This window comes from Electrophorus electricus, chromosome 19 (assembly GCF_013358815.1).
Source record: "Electrophorus electricus isolate fEleEle1 chromosome 19, fEleEle1.pri, whole genome shotgun sequence".
NCBI lineage: Eukaryota > Metazoa > Chordata > Actinopteri > Gymnotiformes > Gymnotidae > Electrophorus > Electrophorus electricus.
In genome coordinates, this window is record NC_049553.1 from 9,123,061 (window position 1) to 9,145,895 (window position 22,835).

The 22,835-nt window shown below is 40.7% G+C and overlaps 2 protein-coding genes, 2 long non-coding RNA genes, 4 other non-coding genes and 1 pseudogene across 12 annotated transcripts in view; 8 read left to right on the forward strand and 1 right to left on the reverse strand.

The window, feature by feature from the left end:
- Positions 1-1,976: 1,976 nt before the first annotated feature.
- tm4sf5 (transmembrane 4 L six family member 5) lies at positions 1,977-5,767 on the reverse strand. Its single transcript, XM_027031346.2, has 5 exons — positions 5,594-5,767; positions 4,203-4,283; positions 3,602-3,747; positions 2,674-2,863; positions 1,977-2,238 (listed from the first exon to the last, which is right to left on the reverse strand). The coding sequence occupies exons 1-5, from the start codon at positions 5,765-5,767 to the stop codon at positions 2,221-2,223; spliced, it is 609 nt and encodes a 202-aa protein (XP_026887147.1). The 3' UTR covers positions 1,977-2,220.
- A 2,781-nt stretch (positions 5,768-8,548) lies between these two features.
- On the forward strand, positions 8,549-8,746 carry LOC118240311. The gene has a single exon (XR_004775345.1). It is a non-coding gene; the product is annotated as a U2 spliceosomal RNA (small nuclear RNA).
- Positions 8,747-8,856: 110 nt separating this feature from the next.
- LOC118240147 lies at positions 8,857-11,782 on the forward strand. Its single transcript, XR_004775314.1, has 2 exons — positions 8,857-9,519; positions 10,048-11,782. It is a non-coding gene; the product is annotated as an uncharacterized LOC118240147 (long non-coding RNA).
- LOC118240305 lies at positions 9,635-9,798 on the forward strand. Its single transcript, XR_004775341.1, has one exon. It is a non-coding gene; the product is annotated as a U1 spliceosomal RNA (small nuclear RNA).
- Positions 11,783-12,327: 545 nt separating the features above from the next.
- Positions 12,328-16,980, forward strand: LOC118240146. 3 transcript variants are annotated; one of them, XR_004775313.1, is made up of 4 exons: positions 12,328-12,534; positions 14,799-15,555; positions 16,672-16,834; positions 16,942-16,980. It is a non-coding gene; the product is annotated as an uncharacterized LOC118240146 (long non-coding RNA). The 3 variants fall into 3 exon arrangements; XR_004775312.1 differs by lacking the exon at positions 16,942-16,980 and having other exon boundaries at positions 14,799-14,878; positions 15,454-15,555; positions 16,672-16,863; XR_004775311.1 differs by lacking the exon at positions 16,942-16,980 and having other exon boundaries at positions 16,672-16,863.
- On the forward strand, positions 14,595-14,713 carry LOC118240314 (annotated as a pseudogene).
- Positions 16,981-17,002: 22 nt separating the features above from the next.
- The window catches only part of tmem88b (transmembrane protein 88 b), a 112,630-nt gene continuing 106,797 nt past the window's right edge, over positions 17,003-22,835 (forward strand). For all 3 annotated transcript variants that reach the window (XR_004777148.1, XR_004777149.1, XM_027022393.2), the window contains exons 1-3: positions 17,003-17,044; positions 17,980-18,086; positions 18,675-18,808. The gene's annotated coding sequence lies outside the window, so the exon portion shown is untranslated. The remainder of the gene's footprint in view (positions 17,045-17,979; positions 18,087-18,674; positions 18,809-22,835) is intronic.
- Positions 20,754-20,944, forward strand: LOC118240309. The gene has a single exon (XR_004775344.1). It is a non-coding gene; the product is annotated as a U2 spliceosomal RNA (small nuclear RNA).
- LOC113585097 lies at positions 21,837-22,000 on the forward strand. Its single transcript, XR_003411471.1, has one exon. It is a non-coding gene; the product is annotated as a U1 spliceosomal RNA (small nuclear RNA).

Here is a 22,835-nt window from a genome sequence, read left to right on the forward strand (position 1 = left end):
TTATTACTGGCACAGTCTAGCTCAAGTTGCCTCAGACCAGTTTTCCTCCCTCCTTGCATTCTCCCCTCCCATTTCCTCCTCCTTTGTCCCCATGTTTCCCCTTTTTCAGTCAACTCTTTCACATGCTCCCTCGCTCCTCTTAGAGATCAGTTTACAGTACTTTAAATTAGCTTTTTTTCATTTGGCTCAGGGTGGCAGGGTCAGTATGATTTGTGCTCCAAGTATGGTTGTGTTGAATGCCTATCTTACCAAAACACAGCTAACAGCAGTAATGTGATTTTCTTTTGAGGATGTCACACCCCAAGAGACTTGTTTACCATGGAGAAATTTTTATTTGTGTACTTCCACTTGGGTTCATTCCAAATGTGACAACACTTGTATGTCCAACTGCGGTATAAGCCGTTAAAAATATGTTCCGGGTTTGTTTAAAAACAGTATTGTGGAAATACCAGTGTATTTTGTTTTGTTTATGACAAGATCTGCACTGTTTCTCTGTGTGTGTGTGTGGGGGGGGGGGGGGGGGTGCGTGCGCGCATGCATGTATGTGTGAAATTGGCAGAGAGGTCAAACTGAATTAGTCCATTTGAGCACATACCAACTCTCATTGGTTCTGGTGGGTTATTTTCCGCAAACCCACAAAACCTTTTTTCTGCTTTTTAGCTCACCCCTTTCCCTCTTTTGTCTGCTCAGTCTTTTACCCTTCACATTCCCCTCATCTTGTTGGTGTGGGAACATATGTGATCTGCATGATAAGAAGCAGATAATCTTCTCTCTCTTGTAATCAATCTCTCCCTCCAGTGTCTCTCAATGTTTTTTCAACTCTTTGCATTTGCTTTCACTTACAGCATAAGGAAATTTCAGGTGAAATGCACAGTTCAGAACCAGTTTAATACACAGTTTAAGTACTCAGGTACCAAATGAGAGCTACCAGACTTTTATACTTTTTCTGCCACATAAGCCACACTAATCAAACCCTCTGAGCCCCAAAAGGACCCCTTGGTTAAAAAAGGGATCTACACCTGATTTGGAACAAGACCATGATTCATTCAGCCTGTTACAACACAAGCACCTCAGCAGTTATCTCCACATATGGCTAAAACATGCAAGGCATGTTTGCAATTATCAGTTAGTGGGGCTGTCCTAGCAGGTTTACAGTGCTCTTCAATGCTGGCACAGTTGTAGGGTAACAATAGGGTAACAATTTTATTGCTGTGGCAACAAAAGGTATATGCTTAACTCAAGTCCAGGATATGTAGGATCATCCTTGGTGTGTGGAAGCAAATCTAAAAGCAGGGTTTCTCCAGTTTGTTGACCTGTTATTGACTGATTCAGACACAGCAGTTTGAGTTACTCTATGATCAAAGGCTCTGCACTGAGTCCTGTGTAGTCTGCCATTTTTGCTGATTCAGCATCACTTACACAGATGTTAACTAATATGTGATGAACACCCATCATTAAAGGTCCCGCCGAGATGTTTGTACAGCTGTGGATGTCACTTCTAACCTGTGGGTGTCTGACCCTGCTTTCAAACAGGATTTAAACAGTGAGAGCACTGCAAAGTCATTCCAATAGAAATTGCCTGAGGTTGTGTCCAATTATGGTCAGTGGTAATGTCTGATATTAGAAATGTACCTGGTGCTAAAATGTTCCTGTGGGCTGGCATTGTTTAAAAATGATTTGAGAAGAACACACTTAAATGATGATTTCATTTTGAAGCTTAGCTATGTGTATAATTTAGAGTATCACTCTAATAAAACTTATGTGATTTTTTTTACAAAGCCCAGGAAATCCAGGTATATACTTATTTTAAACTAATAATCCATAGGCGTTTCTGATGTAACTAGTTAAATAATTAATGATGACAAAATAAATAGCACAGTACACAACATTGGCTTTGACTACAGATCAATCATACAGTATTAAACATCTGCTTAATTTACAGAAAGGTACAAATAAACATATACTGGTAAAACACATGATTTCCATATTTCTGTATTACTAAGATGCATTTAGGACATTTGCATGAAAAATATATCACCTGGCAAATTAAAGTTTATTTGCTGCTACAAACATGTTTTGTAATAAATCTTCACTAAAATTAAATTAGCACATCAAGCAAGTTGCTGCTGTTCATACAGTCAATGTACACATATGAAATGTTTAAAGACATCTGACATTGGAATGTTTAATTATGTTGAATTCACTGATAGTATCTTTTGGTCATAATCCTGCTTCATCCTGAAAAGCAAAGAAAAAACTCAATTGGTATTTATAACAATAGCTTTCACAGTGTATCTTAAAATTAACTAGGACCTATAAGTTGACTTAGAAAAAGTAATATCTCATTCTTGATTAAATAAATCAAATGGTATTTTCTAATACCTCTCTGAAAACTCAATATTATACCTAGTGTGTAGTATGTTCAATGACAATCTGCCTGTCACTATAACAGTTTTCATATGCTCAGAGTGCACAGGGCCAAATGGTACAAAGTAGGTCTGGAAAGTTGAAGTTTCATCTGTTGATGGTATCATGTTTCTGCCTCATATGTCAAATTGCCCTTCAGTTTATCAGTGATAAATGAACCACTGATACCCTCCCAACCATACAGTATGCAACTCCTTGTTGGACCAATATGGTGTATTATAAAAATGATAAAGATATGATACTTACATCCTTGCTGCTTCGGCAGTCGCCGCAGAAGCAGCCCAGGCAGCCATTGATGACCTGTATTCCAAGGAGCACGACCTGCAGCATGCCCAAGCCCAGTATGATGGAGAAGAGAACAATGTGCCAGAGGACCGAATTCTCTGGGAACTCACAGAGTGACCACAGAGATTTATCCACCAAGTAGCTGTTGTTCCTGTAAAGGAAGCAAGAGAACAAAATACACACACACACACACACACACACACACGGGGGGGGAGAGAGACTGACTTAAGGTTGATTGATACATTTGGAAAAGAGAGAGGTTTGTATCTTGCTTTGCTTTTAAAAATAATGTCCTTTAAAGTTGTAATTGGGATACCTTTTTACAGCTAAGCTATGTGCAATCAGGGTTCAACTTAGCTACATAATCTATAGACACTAATGCAACATAAAACAAGTAAACTTTAAAGTTGCAGACTTGAATAAATTCCTGGATAAATAGTAGCAATGTAAATTTAGAGATGTTAATAAAGATGTTACATATGCACATGTTTAAAATCTATCGAGCAATCAATAAATAACAATGTCTGCAACAAATTCAGAAGTCCAGGTAAAAACCAATACTCAAGTCATCCTGACTAGGTTTCTGAAATTCCAGATACAGCAATACGTGGTTTACACAGAACAGGATTTCTGTAATAAACCATAACAGTTACATTATACACAGAGCCATCTAGAGGCTACAAAACAAAGTGCACTTATTTAATAAGCTTTCATAAAGAGCCATCTAGAGGCTACAGAACAAAGTGCACTTATGTAATAAGCTTTCTAGTCAACAAACTTGTATAAATTCAATTATTTTTAAGGAATCGGTAGCACCGGAACATTGAAACATGTATCACTGTGTAATGAAGGGATTTGTTTGGGTGTTTATAGTTTAGGGCTGCATTACCCTTGGGGCATGTCCTCAAAGGGATACTTCCATTCCATGCCAGCTACTTGGCATTTTGGTCCTATAGCCAGTGCAGCAGATGCAACACTGGTACTGTATATTGCCCCAATCAGACCAAACGCAGAAGAAAACACAGAGTTCAGCATCTACACACAGATACACATGAACACACATAGACACACAATTACTGTCACAGTGCCCCTGACGTTCCACTGAACAATGCACTATTATAGTTTATCACAGCATTAGTGTAATTAAACACTTACACATAAACCTAACCTTAAGCTTAACTCACATGATAAAAATAATGTAATTTATTTATTTTAGTTTACTAAAGGAAAGCTTCAAATAGAGGCTAGATTTCTATACTTTAGATTAATTCTAGGATGCATGTGTATATTTACTGTAGCTCCTATTACTCATTTACAGAGTTAATTGTTCTATGGAATGTTGTGAAAACAATTCAAGCATCAGATAACTTGCTTTATTTCCTCTTTCATGGTTACAGTTTTTTATGTTCCCCTTTTTTTCATATCTACTTTGAGTTCAGCATATTTTTAGTCTTTTTTTCCTCCCTCACTACTGGAGTGGGTTCACTTACACGGCAACGGTTCCCACAGCAACCCTTTCCACAGCAACCCTTGCCCCCAGCCCTGATAGCTGAACAGCTTGGACACAGCATCTGATGGAAACAAAGAAGCGTATCATTAAACACAAACATTAAATAACTTTTACAACATAATTTACAATACCTGTTTGATACATAGTGCCTTACATTATAGACATGTCTGTATATAGTAATAGATCACTACATTAGGCTCCCTTATCTAATCTCATTCTGTATTTGTGTAATTTTACTATTGAGAGTTTTTTTATTCCAAAGTGCAAGGCCAGTATTCATTCCAAAGTACATCATGCAGAGGAGTCATTTGTCTTCTGCCAACATTTCTGAATTTTTTCTAGAAATATAATACATCTGACCCACTATTAAGAAAGTCATATAACAATTTTTTTCAAACATTTTCCTGCCTCACTACTTTCCTGTTTTTCAAACTTTAATTCTATCTAATTAGTGAATTTATTTAATATAATTTAGTGAATTGCAGTATGTATTTACTGATGTGTAGCATTCCAATGTGCAACATCACATTTTAATTTGAAATGTGTTTCACGTTAATTGGGTAAAGATTAATTTTAAAATTTCAAAGATATAGATTTTCAAACAATACATATTTATATTTAATTTTTTCTAAGTAGAACAAAGTGCTTAAAACTCAGCCCTTAGGCCAGTTGCTAAATTACAAGACAACACTAGGTTATATTTCATACATAGGTTACATTATGACTGTAATTGTAATATTATTTATTATGTTACATATACAGATTGCTTCATATAACTTCATATGACACCAGATTTTAGTTCCTGATGGTGGGATAGTATTAACTCTCTGATGATGGGGTAGTATTGACCCTCTGATGGAGGGGGTTGTATTAACTCTCTGATGCAGGGGTTATATTATCCCTCTGATGGGGGTAGTATTATCCATGTGATGGGTGGGTTGTATTAACCCTCTGGGACCTAAGCCATTTCTGGCACTTTTTGTGCAGCATAATATTATTGTTTTAGTAAAATTATGTCTGAAAATAACCCCATCACGCTTTATATAATTTTTTTCAGCATATTCTTGGTCAAATTCTGGGGGGGCAGAGAACTGGATTTATCCAAAAAAATAAAGGCCAAAAAAGTACAAATGTGAAAAAAGTCAATATATGTGTACAAGACACTATGATAGAACAATTATGTCTATTCAAAATAAAACGAAGTCAAATGTAAAAATGAACTGTTTATGAGAGTATAGATTATAGAGAATATTAAAAGAGAGTATACAATTACACAAGAGGTAAGTTAATTTGATTTTGTTCTGAAAAAGGAAGAAAGAGAAGGGAAAGAAGACAGAAACAAGGAGATTTTTAAAGTCCAGCATTACTTACAAACAGTCCTCCACCGAGGAGTCCTCCCATAAGCCAGACCTGCAAAGAGATCTGGTCATTCTTCAGACTCTCCCCATTGGGGAAGAACAGCAGCAGGTTGGCTATCATACACGCAAATGCTGAGGGCAGCAGGATCAAACCCACTAAACGGGCACACTTCCCTGTACAACACATCTTTTAAAAATGATGGCGTTTTCTTAAGCCAATCTTGACTGTTTAGTATATTAGTATAAGATCCTATGAACGTATCTAAGTCAGATTACATCTAAACTCTAGATAAAGAAATAAAGACCGAAAAACTTCCCTAGACCAAACCCACAGCTACACCCTATGCTATGCCCAAATAATAAATTAAGTAAATCAGGCCTGGGTACTGAAGAGAAACTGTGCTGCTTTTACTGTGGCAGCTAAAGACACACTGTGGGGACGTCTCTGAATCTATTCAATGTCCTTTGATCCTTGTCCATGTATGGTTTGTTAACACAAGTGAGTAAAGGCGTAGGTGCGTTTGTGTGCGTATGTGTGGGTAGGGCATTACATAATAAAAAAGATACAGTGCCTAATGCTAAGTGATACATACTCACTACCCAAATGATTCGAAATATTTATTTATTACAAAGTTGTACAATTAAAGACGATAGCCCATCTGTTACCATGCACAGTTTGTGTTAGTCATTTTTAAGTCTTCATCAGTGCTCAGTTTCTGACCACGGAACTTTTGTTTTCTAAATATTTGGGTGGCAATTTCTTGTTTGTGTCATGAAAAGAGGCTAGATATTAAAACATTAAACGCTACAGCGCACGTTGTTTTCTACATGAGAAAATATGCTCCATTTAAGCCTTTTGGTTAAGATCTAGTGTATTTTTAAAATGCAAATTAAAGGCGATAAATAAGGTCCATGATTATCTTCAGCATAGCTTTCTCGATGAAGCTGGCACTTCTGAAAAAAAACAAAACATAAATAGAGCTTGATAATATTTATGTGTCTATTGTCTCTTGTCTTAGAAGATTGTTTTCGCTGGTTTGGCTGGTTTTGAGATAGTGCTAAGATAATGCAGAGAAAGATGTCACAGATAAATTAAATTCAATTTAATTTAAATTTGACAAGGAAAGAAAGTAAATAAATGTCACTTCTTATGCTTGTTGGCTTTGATAAACGAAACCCATGCCATGTGACGTCACTCACGGCCAATGACTTTCCACACTGACAGGATGAATTTTACACCAGGAATTAGCACAGAACAATGTCAATGGTTTTGTTTGGATGTTGTCTTTTTACTTTTAGTATTTTCTTTACTTTTATGCTGGGGTCAGGAGCATTCTCTGCATGACACAAACTAGTTGAGATTTTAGCAAAGCAATACAGGACGATAATCAGCGTCAGACATCGTCACCGTGAGTTTGAATGGGGGGTCTGATCCATCTATTAACACATGCCTAAATGTCGAATTGTTTTAATGCAAAAATCGTTTTTAGTTTGCTTTTAAACAAGGTTACATTAGCATTTGTTCAAGGGGGCCGTTGCTGGTCACTACGGAGAGGGTCCTGTTTATCCGGGAGGTCCTTTTTGGTGTTCTGGGGCTGACGCCGGGGGACCTCATTTGTGCTCAACGGAATGGGCCCCTGGGGTTCTACGATGTCACGCTCTCCACTACGGAGAACTACCGCAGAGTTCTGGACTGGAGGGTGGAATTACAACACCACCCCGTGGGGAAGTACTACGTGGTGGACCCCTTGTGGGATAGGAAACGGCGGGTGGTTACCACCCACGTTTTCAATCCCCACGTCCCCACGGATCTTATCCGCAGGTTTCTCCAGGAGTACGATACGGTGCATCCAGGGGAGAGGATGGTTCGGGACGAGCTGGGTATTTGGAATGGGCGCCACCAGTACCAGATGTCCTTTAAAGAGGACGGTAAAGGTGGGCTGGTGCACCCTCCAGCCCTCTTCGCCATTGACGGTAACCGGGGATACCTTTTTTACAGGGACCAGCCGGTTTTCTGCCGGAGCTGCCGGGGCCATGGACATAAGATGGAGGACTGCCCAGAGCTGGAGTGCCTGAATTGCCTGGAGAAGGGACATCTGGCCAGGGACTGCAGGGGCCCCAGGAGATGTCGCCGGTGTCGGAGCGAGGGACACCTGGCTCGCTCCTGTCCGGGTAGTAGGACCTACGCGGCAGCTGTGGTCCGGGGAACCCGGGACTGTGAGGAGGATCCGGCGAGTACTGGAGAACAGGCAGGACCAGAGGAGATTGAGGCACAGATCCTGGACCCTGTGAAGGAGGAGAGAGTCGAGGAGCCTCTCTCTCGGGATCAGGCACTCCAGGTACAAAATGGACAATTGGAGACTGGGCGGTCCCAGGAGACTGAGAAGGCCCCGGCAGTGGTCCGGAAAAGGATGAGAGCCAGCTGGAGGATCCCCGGGGAAGATTCACGATTGTCGAAGGCGAAGAGGGCTGGTAAGGGTGAGGCGGCGCCCAAAGGCCCCCTGACCTTTACCCCCGGATCTGATAGCACGGGGAGTTTTCCGTCTCCCTCCCCCCTGGTCATAGATTTTGATTCTGTGGGGGATGGGGGGGGGAATGCCCAGAAGCCCGGGAAACGTATGGACGTTTTTTTAAATAACACGGGTTTCCGTGAATTTGCGGGCCTGGGGGATAAATGGGAAGGGGGTTCCTGTTTTAATAATTATAAATAGTTCTTAAACAGGTGTACACACGATGGGAGACCCGCTGAGGAATTGTTTTTAGTAGAAGGCCGAGAAGCGATTTTTAGTGATATTAGCATTGATGTTTTTAATGTTGATGTTGATATGTACTAGGTTTATAAAACTGTGTAAATTTTTAAGTATTGATTATGTTGATTTTGAAATTTTAAAAAACAACATGGATGTATACGTACATATGTATGTATATGATATTGACTATTGTACGTGTTTATTTGTTGATGCACGTGATTGTTGTATGTGAAATGGTGAATAAAATGGTTAAAAAAAAAAAATCTGTTCTTATCAGTTTAATATCTGATACGTCCCCTACCCGGGGACCATATATTAAATTGATTTTTGGAACAGGGAGATGGAATAGGGGCTTGCTCCGTCCACTCCACGCATCGACCCGGTATTGCAGTACCTCCGGGAACGGTGCACCTCCTCCCTCCTTTGCTCTGTGGGAAAATAAGAAAACAGTTGTTTGATTTTTTTTTTAAACTTTTTAATTATTTATTATTATTATTATTATTATTATTATTTTTTTTTTTTACATTTTTCTATTGTGTGTGTTTGCGCGCGCGCGCGCATCCTGTTCAGGGCAGTCTCTTCTCTTTGGAAGAATCTTCTGTGTGTCGGCTAGACGTTTCTGTGGAGGGATAAGCTCCGTGTGTATTGTTTAACAACTGCAAGTGATCGCCCGTTGCAGTATATGAAGAGAAATGTTCCCTTTAAAAGCGTAGCGCAGCGTAGTGTGCCCAGTATAAAATCTTGAGTGATCTCGCCTCTTTTTTCGGCCGTTGATTGCGAACAGATACCACCCTGTAGCAGACAACGCTCTGGAGGACAAATGACGAGAGTTTTGCTCATCTCGCTAAAACGAAAGTCGTCAATGGCACGACGCGCGTTTCTGTTCCTTTCAATGCTTGGTAATTTTCTCAACAATTCTGTGTGGATTTTGAATCACCAAGCTAGCGAAAGCACCATTTCTCTATACGGCGCAGCAATACGTTAGTCCAGCATGTTCGCCCGTTGTGAATTTCGCTCACGTGAAGAGTTTGCTCCACACACGAAAATAGAAACAACGTCCACGCGTCCTCATGGCTCATTACGTATTCGGAAGCAGTGCATCATGGGAAGCCTCTTCTCCGTTTCGTTTAAATCGACGAGATAACAGCCCATAAATGTTCTTTTCAAACAATACGTCGTTCTTCTGTAGGTATGTATTCAGTTTGCTTTTAGATTGTGTTTAGTTGCGTATTGAGCGGGGATCCTACCATCTGAGTGAATACTAAGTCTTTTGATCATGTGTTCGCCGTGTGGACGAGGAATTCATACTTACCTGGCAGGGGAGATACCATGATCAAGAAGGTGGTTCACCCAGGGCGAGGCTCAGCCATTGCACTCCGGTTGTGCTGACCCCTGCGAATTCCCCAAATGTGGGAATCTCGACTGCATAATTTCTGGTAGTGGGGGACTGCGTTCGCGCTCTCCCCTGATTTACTTGGGTTCAAAAATAGTTGTGTGTGTTTACGTCTTGTTGTGGGTCTCGATGCAGCGGTGCACCCTTGCTGAGTGTGTTTGCTTTGCGTATTAAACCCTTATTTTCTAGAAGCTAGTCTCTTATCTTTTTATTGCTTTAAATCACAAGTGACACAGGAACAAAATGCTTTTCATGCACGTTAGGTTTCTTGTTCACGAAAACAATTTCACACAGTATAACATGTTTACTGTACCCCTCTCATAGGCTGCTGACGCTTGGTTAGCCTTTTGACTAAGATCAGGTCTACGGAAGCTCAAATTGCTGTCACTGCTACAAGATGAGGAGCTTGTCATTGACTATAGGGAGCAATACGGCAAGTGGAGAACAGATGCATGTTCAGACTGCAAAGAAACACTACACAGGAATTTTCACCTGGTCAGTAGGGGGTTTGATTTCAGTAAATACATGTTAAAAATGAAATGGTGTGTGGGGGTGTTGTAGTCACATAAACCAATTCACTTTAATCAATTTGCCGCTAAGACCCCAGTTTACTATCAGCGACCTTACACAACATGACGGTCTTACAATGAAACACGGTTTGTGCTGTCGTAGCAATGGCAGTAAAACATGTATAAAAATGGCATCTCTATTCTTTTTTTCTTTTTTTTCTGTTTCTGTCTTGAATACAGAAATGTGTAAATGCCGTTTGTAGTTTTTCAATGGTGCTGTTAATTTATTGTATTAATTTATCTTCAAAACTAGACAAGCCTAGATATATCATATTGGCCATGCCACTTGAATTTAGTGAAGATATAAATGTATATTAATGGATATATGAACATTTTTCTAAAGCATTAAGAATTTTATAAAATGCGTGTTTCTAATGGTTCGAAATATACAGGTTTTAAGAGATTTTTTTCAATTTTAGTTACTGTGACTGAGAATCTTTGTGTTTTGTCATGCTATTTCCATTGGAAGAGAATCTATTATCATGAAAAAAGCATTTTAGGATCGCACAAGGTCTTTTCCATGAATGTTTTCTTGATTTTTGTGAGAAAACAATTAGTCATGAATTTGTTTAGTGAATCGTGTTTTACCTCTCCTTTTTTTGCTTAATATACAGATTTATTCTCTTGATTTTTTTTTTGATTATTTTTATACTTTTTTTTTTTTTTTTTTAAGGTTTTCCATTATTCTTGTTGCTCTGTAAGTTTTTTTTTTTTAAAGGAGAGATTCAAGAGTAAATTGTCCCTTAAACTCCCAACTTGGGCTATATGTTAATTCTTTAATAACTATAGCTCCATTTTGTATAAGAGCAAAAAGCCACTTTTGTAACTGAAATTAGCAGCAAAATGAAATGTAAGCGCTTCTTATTGCTGCATTTTTGACCCCGTTTACCCTGCCCTTTACCTTGTATTGTAGGGGGGAAATAAATTCAGAGCTGTTTTTTACATTTAAGAATTGACACATTTAGTGGCGCTTGATTTTGTTTTAAACATTGTCTGTGGGAGAAAACAGTTGCAATGACGACCGAGGCATAATCTTGGTTATACAGAATTTATCTGCGGTTGGTTGTCATAAACCAAAAATTGAGAAGTTTTTGTTTGTTTGTTTTGTTCACATCAAACTGTAAATACTGTGGCATTTTACTGGAATGAGGATAAGTGTGAATCGAATTTCCCATTCGATTGATAAACTGTAATTTCTTTTTAATTTCTAGTCTTAAGCTTGAATCAATTATTTCACATAATGAAAATGTTGGTTACAATTATGATATAGAAGGTGCTGAGTTCTCTTTGAACTCCTCTTTCATTTCTAAAGAAAAATCTATTTTTCCTGTTGCAATATATCATTTCTTCTTTTTGTGGTCATTTATTTAAAATCTGCACTGTTTTAGTGAGTTCACACAGAAAGCAAACTGAGCCAGACATGTCTTAAACACTTTGTGAATTTGTGTGGCATTACTATGACCATTAATATTAAATGCTTTTGATAAACATGGAGTGTAACTGACCTATTAAATGAAGGATATGGTGCTTTGCTTTGCTTGTAGTCACCTGGATAAAAATGATTATTTGAAGACACTTGATCAACTCAAATGAGGCATACCTCTCTTTTAAAAAGAACCACGGGAAGCCCAGCCCTATACTGAGTTTGGAAATCAAACTCATCCCTACCTTCCATCATCTTTCCCTGTCAATTTGTAAAATATATGCAGATTCTGGAAGCTAGACGTGCATCAGCATCTGATAATGCTGTGGCTTCTGACTACCTGTTTCACAACACATTTAGAAGCCTTTAAATGTTAAGAACAAGAGGAACCTGAACCCTTTCCCAAAATTCAAGCTGCCAAAATGAATACAAAACAATTTTAAGGACAAAGAAAGAAATGAAGAAGAAAAATATAAATGGCTCAGGGATTCATTTTGAAGCTACGTTTTACCTAGGTTTTGAAGGATGTGTTTTTAGTACTGAGTAAGTTGACTATTTCAGATAGAAAGCCTAAAATAAAATCATGCCCGCAGTTTTAGTCAACCAGGAAGCCTCTAGCTCTCTAATCTCTCACTTGTGTAGGACGTGATGCCAAATCTGCTTGATAATCGCACGTATGAGGAATTAGTCTTTAGAAATGATGCACTTAGTAGTTGCCAAACGTAGAACCGAACTGCAGATCCTCTTGCCGTGACGCGGATTTACTTTGCAGGCCTAAATTTAAGACCCGCTCTGAATCAGACGCACGTATAATGTGAGGTAAGCATTTTTCTTGGAAAATAACATGCTATGTAAATATAGTATATAATAATATTAGGGAAATGGGGAGAAGTGCTGTTCAAAGCAGAATCATTTGTGTAACGGTACGTTTTTGTAGAGAGAAACTACTCTCAGTAATAGTGCGCGTCACAAGTTTTTTCACCGTAAGCCTAAAATCGCCCTTTTGAACAAACGCGTTAGAATTGTTTAATTTCTTTCGGAATAAAACAATCTTTTGGCGTGATCTGACTGTTTAAAAGCAGTGCTAAGTTCGAAGTATGGAAATTGCTTTTGCTTGTAACGGCAGTCGATAGGTACGTGTTTAAAGTAACATTTGCAGCGGTTTACCGAGGCCACAGGCCAATGACTGCTAGACGTTCTTTTGCGTGACTGTTGATGAGACGACAATCAGCTAAAATATCTTGGTCGTTTAATAAACTGCTTGCCACGAATAGAGGCTAGTGGCAGATATGAAAACATTAAACGCAATAGCGCACGTGTCCTTTTGTTTTCTTCCTGAGAAACTGTGCTCTATCTCGGCCTTTTGGTCATATGTGATTTGAAAATGTAGGCCTAGTTTTAAACCAATGTATGGCGTATGTTGCCCAAGTACGTGCGTCTGTATAGACGTTGGCTGCAATATGACATAGTGTATGATGAAAACATTTTGAGATACCAATTAAAGACGAAAGGTAGTCAGCCGCCTAGTCCGCTATTTGGAGACGAGAAATAAGGTCCACGATTATGTTCAGCATATTCAGAAGCTTCCTCCATGAAGCTGGTACTTATGTAAAGCACATAAATAAGGCTCGTCGATCTTTTGTGTTTCTGCTAACTTGTGTCTCACAAGATCGTTGGGCTGGTTTTGAGTTGGCGCCAAGCTAATGCAGAGAAAGATGTGACAGATACAATAAATTCGGTCCAAAGTCTAATAAATAATTTTTGATTGGCTTTGAGGCAGTGGTGGCTCAGTGATTAAGGCATTTGTCTAGCAATCAAAAGGTTGCTGGTTCAACTTGGGCACCTGAGCCGAGACCCTTAACCTAGTAGCTCAAGCTGTACTCGTTTGTAATTATAAGTTGCTTTGGATAAACGCGTTAGCTAAATGTAAATAAACGGGTCGTGTGACGTCATTCACGCCCAATGACTTTCCACGGACAAAGTGACCTAGCTAGAATTTTAAACCAGGAATTACCATAAGGGAAAGCAACTGTTTTTGTTTTTTGTTTTTCCTCTGCCGATAGTTAACGGCAGACGCGTGAGTGTGAATGGGGGTCTAAGCCCTCCAGGAGCATAGCAAAAATGAAAAGGAACAAGCCATCCATTAACACCCCGCTTACATGTCGAATTGTTTTAATGCAGAAGTCGTTTTTAGTTTGCTTATTTGTTCATCAGTCGTCAGGCGGCCATTGCTGGTCACTAGCATGTCAATTGCACTTAATTTAGGATAATTGTGACAGACATCCAGATCATGTGTTTTCTTTGTCCCCTTTGAATCTGGAGGAATGATGGCACGGTTGAAAAAGATAGAATGAATGAGAAGTACGATTTAAACTAAAGAACACCCAACGAGGCTTTGTGATAAGGTTAGAGTTCACTAAAACTAACAGCACTAGAAAGGGAAGCAACATTTTAGAAATATCTGATACAAATGATGTGAGGCACAACCAATTTAAAAAAGACAGTTTGTGTGTTAAACATGTATATTAGGATGGCTGTGGACCAGATCTAGGGCTTCAGTCTGAAAAGACAGGCAAAGTTTGCCTTCACATTCAATCATATTCAATCTATTCTCTTCTTGAAGGACGTACTGCCTTGTTTATATAGTTGGTACTCTAGTATTTCTCCCTGCGTGTGGCTGTCTTTTGCTTTCAAGCCAGCAGAGGTTACTGTGGAGACTAGCAGGTAAAAAAAAATAATAATACAAATTGGGCAATTTAAATTCTGATTCGAGGGTGTGGTTTCCTCATCAGTACCATTAGCATTAGCATGTCTGCATATAACATAGGTATTGTTTGATGATTTTTCTGCAGAGGTTTGCTATTTGTAATTCCGGTCCCCTACCTGGAGACCATATATTAAATAGATTTTTGGAACAGGGAGATGGAATAGGGGCTTGTTCCATCCACTCCACACACAGACCCAGTATCGCAGCACCTCTGTGAACAGTGTACCTCCCATCATCAAAGATTCTTAGCTCATATTTATATGGCAAGCTTCTTGTTTTAATTCTGTGTGTTGTGTTCACTTTTAAAATTCTTTAGGAGTACAGATGTCATCAGGCCCACTAGCTCTGTGACTGTGAAGCCCGTAGAGCTCCCGCTTTACCTGGACGATGGTGAAGGTAGGGCTGGGTGATGAGGGAGTATGCAGGGAGCTAAGAATTCCTGATTGTGGGGGAAGAGATGAAGGGAGGATGGCAGAATTGGTCCTGGTCAAGTGTTATTTTAATGTTGTTTTGAAGGGAGCTATTGGCAGGAACGAGGCTGTCCTCTGGGGTCAGAAGTCTGCTGAGAGCAGAGAGGGTGACAGGGGTGTTGATGGGTCATAGAGCAGGGACTCCAACAGAGGTGTGAATGGGGGCAGGTTGGGTGGAGACCTAGTCTCACCGTCTGAGCACACAGTGGTGGGGGTTGTGTCAAACCTGTTGAAACATTAGATTAAGTTCAGATGCAAATGCCTGATCTCCTTGTACTCTACAGACTGTCAAGCTTTTCATCCCATTCAACACATCTGCTGTGTTGTTCGGACCCGTTTTCTATGCTTTTTTTCACGTTGACGTAAAAAATGGTCCAAAAGGTTATGCCCTCTCGTTGCACGGTTAACATACTGTTTAAAGTTGGTGAGGACAGGAGAAAAGGAGACATGACTGAAATAAACACAGATCAATAAGAGGGCGTTGGAATGTTTTCTCTGAAGTCCCGCGATGACCGAGTGAAAGATGTCGCTAGCGCTCTTCGACACAGCCCACGGAGGGACGTAAACAACTACAGCAGTGGAGTAGGAGAACTCCCACGCTAGGTACGCTCCCTGTACATCCACTGGTTGTTCAGTAAGGCAGACGGTTCATCCACCTTGTTCGCAAAGTGAAACGTGTAAATCTTTTCATGATTTTATCACTGCATACAGAAGACTGTGTAAGTGAATTTCCCTGTTTCCAGCTTGGTGTTGCTAGGATCACCAAGCATAATGTTTTGCAATTTTGACTTTGGACCATTTCCTCCCCAGGAGAAAGTTTAATATGGACCTGAAATGAGGGGATTGGATCACGTGGTTCTATAGTATTCGTGACTCCACCAATCCAAGTTATGCAAAATCCCACCTACAATCCATTTTTAAATTGAGTTACAGATTTTGCGTACTCAAGAGCAAATGAAATGCTTGCTTATTGAGTATGCCTCAGTGCAGGCCTGGGGACCTAGGCCACATAGTTACAGCGATCGCCTTTGCCGTGTACTGCCGAAGTGTAAAACATTGGAAATCTACTACTTAATCTGGTTTTAAAAATTGGGTAAATATTTCACAGGTTCCTTTTTACATTAAATGTATTGCTCCATGAGTGTCCTTCAACACAGACCCGAGAGGTGAGTGTGTCAGGCAGGAGCAGAGTCGAACACAAGTTCATACAAAAAAAAAAAAAAAGATAAAATAAAACTTCTTTGTCTTTTATATCACATCTGTGTGAACAGAGAATCTGTTATGAGTTTCCCCCAAGTTATGAAATGCTTCACAAATGTAGGCATGGCATGGCCTACGTCACCGGGGAGGCCAATATGATTATATGTCTAAAGAGGTTTTGAAAATGGTTGCTTTAAAATTGAGCTTGAAGGGGTTGGTTCGCTGTGTTGACCTCACCGTCGTGAAGGGAGGTGTCTACCTGGGAAGAGCTTGAGGTTGCGTACGTTGTGAATTGAGTAGGCAGGGGCCTATGGGAAACTTGGTTCAAGATATTTGGCGTTCTGGGTTGTGACGGGAAATCTCCTTTGTATGCTCTGCCAAAGGTAGAACCATGAAGAAGTCAGTGGTTGAAATGAATTTTTACCACTGTTTCTTCCACTGCTCTGTTACCCACTCCTCCAACCGATGTGCATTCCCCAACATCCAACTCTCTGACTTCTCTGTCTCCTCTCTCTTCAGATGAAATTCTTCAACTCCTGACTTCCTGACTACATGTCCGCTGGATCCAATTCCTTGCGCTCTGTTCTAGACAATCGCAAAAGATCTGCTTCCTTTCGTCTCTGTCATCGTCAACAACTGCTTATCTTCTGGATACGTGCCTACTGCATTCAAAACCGCCAGGGTGGTACCGATTCTCTTGGTGATGTAATATCTGCTCATGGTTTCTCCTACCACTGCTATGCTGATGACGCTCAATTATTTCTTTCTTTTCCAACCTCTGACACGCAGGTCTCCAGACGTATCTCAGCACGCTTGACTGACATCGCGTCATGGATGACAGCCCACCACTTGAAGCTCAACCCCAGTAAAACCGAGCTTCTGTTCATCCCAGGTACTCCCAAGCCTTACCATGAGCTTGCTGTTTCCTTTGAGAACTCCCTGGGCATAACTTTGGACAACCAGTTGTCGTTGTCAACTCATGTTTCTAATCTAACCCGGTCTTGCAGAGTCCTCCTTTGTAACATACCAAGGATTCGACCGTTTCTCTCGCAGGAAGCTTGTGCAGTCTCTTGTGATCTCAAAGCTAGACTACTGCAACTCGCTACTTGCTGATCTTCCTCTAAGAGCCATCAAACCTCTACAATTTGTCCAGAATGCAGCAGCACGACTGGTCTTCAATCTTCCGACGTTCACACATGTTACTCCACAGCTGCGCTCCCTTCATTGGCTCCCTGTAGCTGCACGCATCAGATTTAATACCTTGATGCTTGCCTACAAAGCCAAAAATGGACCAGCCTCTTCATACATGAGGTCAACGGTCAAAGCCCGATCCGTACCTCAAGCACGGCTCGGCTTGAAATACCTTGCTTCAGGTCTCATGGACGACAAGCATCGAGACTCTTTTCCGTCCTGGCTCCGAGATGGTGGAATGAACTCCCAACTGCTGTCCAGACAGCAGAGTCCCTTGCAGTCTTCAAACGCGGACTGAAGACCCATCTATTTGCAGAATATCTAAAGGACAACTGACACTGCTCCCATATTGACTGACTAATTTAGTACTTATTGTAGGGTATGGTTTATGTTGTTTAACAAACTCTGGCACGTATTGTTTATAGCACCCATCATTGTTTAAAATAGACCTTATGTATTTTGTACTTCTAGGTGTCAGCATTCGTCCCTGTATTTCTACAGTATTCTAGTTCATTGGCATGTTTGATTCTAACCTACTGTACTGTACTAGGATGTATTCTATGAGTAAATGACAAAGCACTTTTGTAAGCCGCTCTGGATAAGAGCGTCTGCTAAATGCCGTAAATGTACTTCAAGGAGGACAGCTTCAAAACCCGTGTGAAGTTCGATCCTGGTTTTTCATCTCTCTTACTCCGTGCCTCGGCAGCTGTTACAACCGTGTGTGACTCGGCGGCTCACAGCCTGTAAGTATGCTTTACTGTTTGTGTTTTAGGATGTTTGAAGCAAACAAGGTGTGTGCTAGCTACAACGAGTGTTCCGGTGTCGAATTGTTGGCTGTAGCTAACCCGTAGACCCATTGCTCGAGATCGGGTAACGAGCCCAATTAATCTTAGCGTGTTGGAATGGTTTTGTTAATCGGCTGCAGGTTCAATTTTAGATTACGTTGCGCGGAAATATGGCGATATGGGGTTTTTTTTTTTACATCACTAAATGTTAAATAATGTTCACGTGAATGTGGATTTATATTTACATCGGTGCAATTGGTTTTATGATTACATGCTGTAGCTAGCTGGCTAATTAATGTCGCAGTCCCAGTTCACTGTTGCGGGACGGCGAAGAGCTTCGAAACCAGCATAAACTTAATGAATTCTAAGATGGAAGATTTTCTAAAACTAATGATTTCGCGAGTGCTGCTTGAAAATGTATTGCGCTTAAAAACAAAACAAAACAAAACATGGCAATACACAAGAGTTCGCCTGCAGATAAATCTGACAAATTATCAGTTGAAATCTTTAATCATTAACTCGGCATAATTCATTCTTGTTAAACAGCTGGATTTTACGTCGTTTTCGAGCGCAGACTGAAGGACAGGCGAGACGTGTAGGGGCGGAATCGTTCTGTGGGTTCAGCGAGCAGAACGTGGACGAGCTGACCAATCAGAGCAGGCAGTACCCGCACAGTACAGGTAAGTTACCGTCATCTGTTGCTGGTGCTTGTTTTCGTGTTTTTTTTCCGTTCACTTTGTGGATTTGGAGGGGGTGTGAGGGGGGAGGGCGGCAATGCGCAAAACAATAGACCTCTGCTGCGCTGTAGCCAGATAAGATGTAGCGTACGCGTGTGAAGCTGTTTGGTGAAACTGGTGTTGTCGTCGATATATTTACTGGATGATTTGATCGCTAATACATTTGGACATCATGGAAAGGAAGAGGTTTACTTTAGATGAAGTAAACGTGGAGTTGTTTGCGTGCACATATGAGCTGGAAGCGGAGCGTGACGGTTCAGTAGCTTCGAACATGGACTACGATGTTTCCATTACAAATGTTTCCCGCTGGGAAATGGCTCGGCTTTCGTAAGTCTAAATGAACGTTTGTACATAAGAGAATGCGTACTATTTATTTACAGTATTTACAATGTGTTCTCCCCGGTATAACTTTTTATCCTATTAGCAGTGAAGCTACTATCGTGTATCCTTTTAGCAATGAAACTAATATTGTTTTTACTACGTTGTCAAACATCGTTGTGATGTTTTTGCGAAACAAATCTTGGATGTATGGTGGCTGACGGCTTTTTGTGCAATCGGAGAGGTCCGGGGGCACTTTGGAGATGTCTATGACACCTAGCGGAAAATCCTTTTTTTTTTTTTTTAAATTTAGATGAGCTCACATGGAAGCTAAATAACGAGGAGGGGGAGGGGGGGCGAGGGCGGGGGCGCCTGGATTTGAATGACTGTCTTGGCCCAAGTGTCTAATTCAATTTGAATGACGAATGATCATTGTGCTATATGTATAGTTTCAGATAGCTAGTGTTATAGTGTAGAAGTATAAATCGCTTAAATTGGAGGTGCACACAGAGGTTAAACTGGTCGGTGTTGCTTTTTATAAATGTGATATGTTGATGTGAGGGGATATGCACAGAACACGATTGCACCCACCCCCAAATTATGTGAAGACTAGCACTTAAGCTTTCAAGTGCTAGTGGAGCGGTAGTTTTGTACGAGAGAAACTTGTTGACCTAGCAAACGTTCATGTGCTAGTTTTGTAAAGGGAAGAACTCGTTAATGGGTGTTGTAGTTTATTAGCTTGCTAGTATATATCGGTTTTGGCCCGTTTCCCCCAGTGTTTGGAAGTCATACACTCTCTTAAAAATGATGGTTATTCAAGTATTCCTTTTATCTGGAACATGGCCGTACGCTAGGTTGACAAGTTCCTCCTGGAACCAGACTACCGCCGCACTTGCACTTGTTATTACGTACTGTATACACTTCGGTGCTAAAAAACCCAACAATGTCACATGAAGCTGATGGTGCGGTCTGAAAGTGTGGTGCTGCAGGTCTAGAGGTTTCTAATTTCTAGATGTTTAATTTACAATGAGTGTCTGAGCCGTTCACTTATATGGGAATAGGCGGGGTTCGGTTATCCCGCATCCAGCCAATAGAGGGCGCCAGAGACACGGTGGCTTCGCTGTCGTCCAGCCCACGTGTGTGTGTGTGTACTGTCTATGGTCTAACCACGAGAGGGATACGGAAGCGCATTTAAACCTTTGATGCCGCTGATATTTATTATTTTATCAGTGAACAGACTTTCGTGCTTCAGTGGTGTTAAGTCGAAATCCAGAACAGGTATTTGGTGTCTAAACTATTAATAAAGGAGAGGTAGCAGAGGCAAGACTTGATCTAGACTACTTGTATTTGATTGGTCGGCGAGCAACCATATTTAATGTTATGAAAGACTTGAGTTTTCAGGTCCCCGGACTACGTGTAGCACGACGTTTCTCGGGCAATTCGTAATGGAACCTGAATAGTAGTATAGGTTCCTAGTGTTTTTGTGAAAATCCGTGATGCGTAGTTTTATCGCCGTAAGGGTCATTCTCGATGCCTTGAATGGCTACCCTGGGTTTGGTAGGCGGCTGGTATCGCTTCTCGGCCTTTTGGCTAAGATCAAGTGTAGTATCTGTTCTTATCAGTTTAATATCTGATACGTCCCCTACCCGGGGACCATATATTAAATTGATTTTTGGAACAGGGAGATGGAATAGGGGCTTGCTCCGTCCACTCCACGCATCGACCCGGTATTGCAGTACCTCCGGGAACGGTGCACCTCCTCCCTCCTTTGCTCTGTGGGAAAATAAGAAAACAGTTGTTTGATTTTTTTTTTAAACTTTTTAATTATTTATTATTATTATTATTATTATTATTTTTTTTTTTTTTTTTTTACATTTTTCTATTGTGTGTGTTTGCGCGCGCGCGCGCATCCTGTTCAGGGCAGTCTCTTCTCTTTGGAAGAATCTTCTGTGTGTCGGCTAGACGTTTCTGTGGAGGGATAAGCTCCGTGTGTATTGTTTAACAACTGCAAGTGATCGCCCGTTGCAGTATATGAAGAGAAATGTTCCCTTTAAAAGCGTAGCGCAGCGTAGTGTGCCCAGTATAAAATCTTGAGTGATCTCGCCTCTTTTTTCGGCCGTTGATTGCGAACAGATACCACCCTGTAGCAGACAACGCTCTGGAGGACAAATGACGAGAGTTTTGCTCATCTCGCTAAAACGAAAGTCGTCAATGGCACGACGCGCGTTTCTGTTCCTTTCAATGCTTGGTAATTTTCTCAACAATTCTGTGTGGATTTTGAATCACCAAGCTAGCGAAAGCACCATTTCTCTATACGGCGCAGCAATACGTTAGTCCAGCATGTTCGCCCGTTGTGAATTTCGCTCACGTGAAGAGTTTGCTCCACACACGAAAATAGAAACAACGTCCACGCGTCCTCATGGCTCATTACGTATTCGGAAGCAGTGCATCATGGGAAGCCTCTTCTCCGTTTCGTTTAAATCGACGAGATAACAGCCCATAAATGTTCTTTTCAAACAATACGTCGTTCTTCTGTAGGTATGTATTCAGTTTGCTTTTAGATTGTGTTTAGTTGCGTATTGAGCGGGGATCCTACCATCTGAGTGAATACTAAGTCTTTTGATCATGTGTTCGCCGTGTGGACGAGGAATTCATACTTACCTGGCAGGGGAGATACCATGATCAAGAAGGTGGTTCACCCAGGGCGAGGCTCAGCCATTGCACTCCGGTTGTGCTGACCCCTGCGAATTCCCCAAATGTGGGAATCTCGACTGCATAATTTCTGGTAGTGGGGGACTGCGTTCGCGCTCTCCCCTGATTTACTTGGGTTCAAAAATAGTTGTGTGTGTTTACGTCTTGTTGTGGGTCTCGATGCAGCGGTGCACCCTTGCTGAGTGTGTTTGCTTTGCGTATTAAACCCTTATTTTCTAGAAGCTAGTCTCTTATCTTTTTATTGCTTTAAATCACAAGTGACACAGGAACAAAATGCTTTTCATGCACGTTAGGTTTCTTGTTCACGAAAACAATTTCACACAGTATAACATGTTTACTGTACCCCTCTCATAGGCTGCTGACGCTTGGTTAGCCTTTTGACTAAGATCAGGTCTACGGAAGCTCAAATTGCTGTCACTGCTACAAGATGAGGAGCTTGTCATTGACTATAGGGAGCAATACGGCAAGTGGAGAACAGATGCATGTTCAGACTGCAAAGAAACACTACACAGGAATTTTCACCTGGTCAGTAGGGGGTTTGATTTCAGTAAATACATGTTAAAAATGAAATGGTGTGTGGGGGTGTTGTAGTCACATAAACCAATTCACTTTAATCAATTTGCCGCTAAGACCCCAGTTTACTATCAGCGACCTTACACAACATGACGGTCTTACAATGAAACACGGTTTGTGCTGTCGTAGCAATGGCAGTAAAACATGTATAAAAATGGCATCTCTATTCTTTTTTTCTTTTTTTTCTGTTTCTGTCTTGAATACAGAAATGTGTAAATGCCGTTTGTAGTTTTTCAATGGTGCTGTTAATTTATTGTATTAATTGATCTTCAAAACTAGACAAGCCTAGATATATCATATTGGCCATGCCACTTGAATTTAGTGAAGATATAAATGTATATTAATGGATATATGAACATTTTTCTAA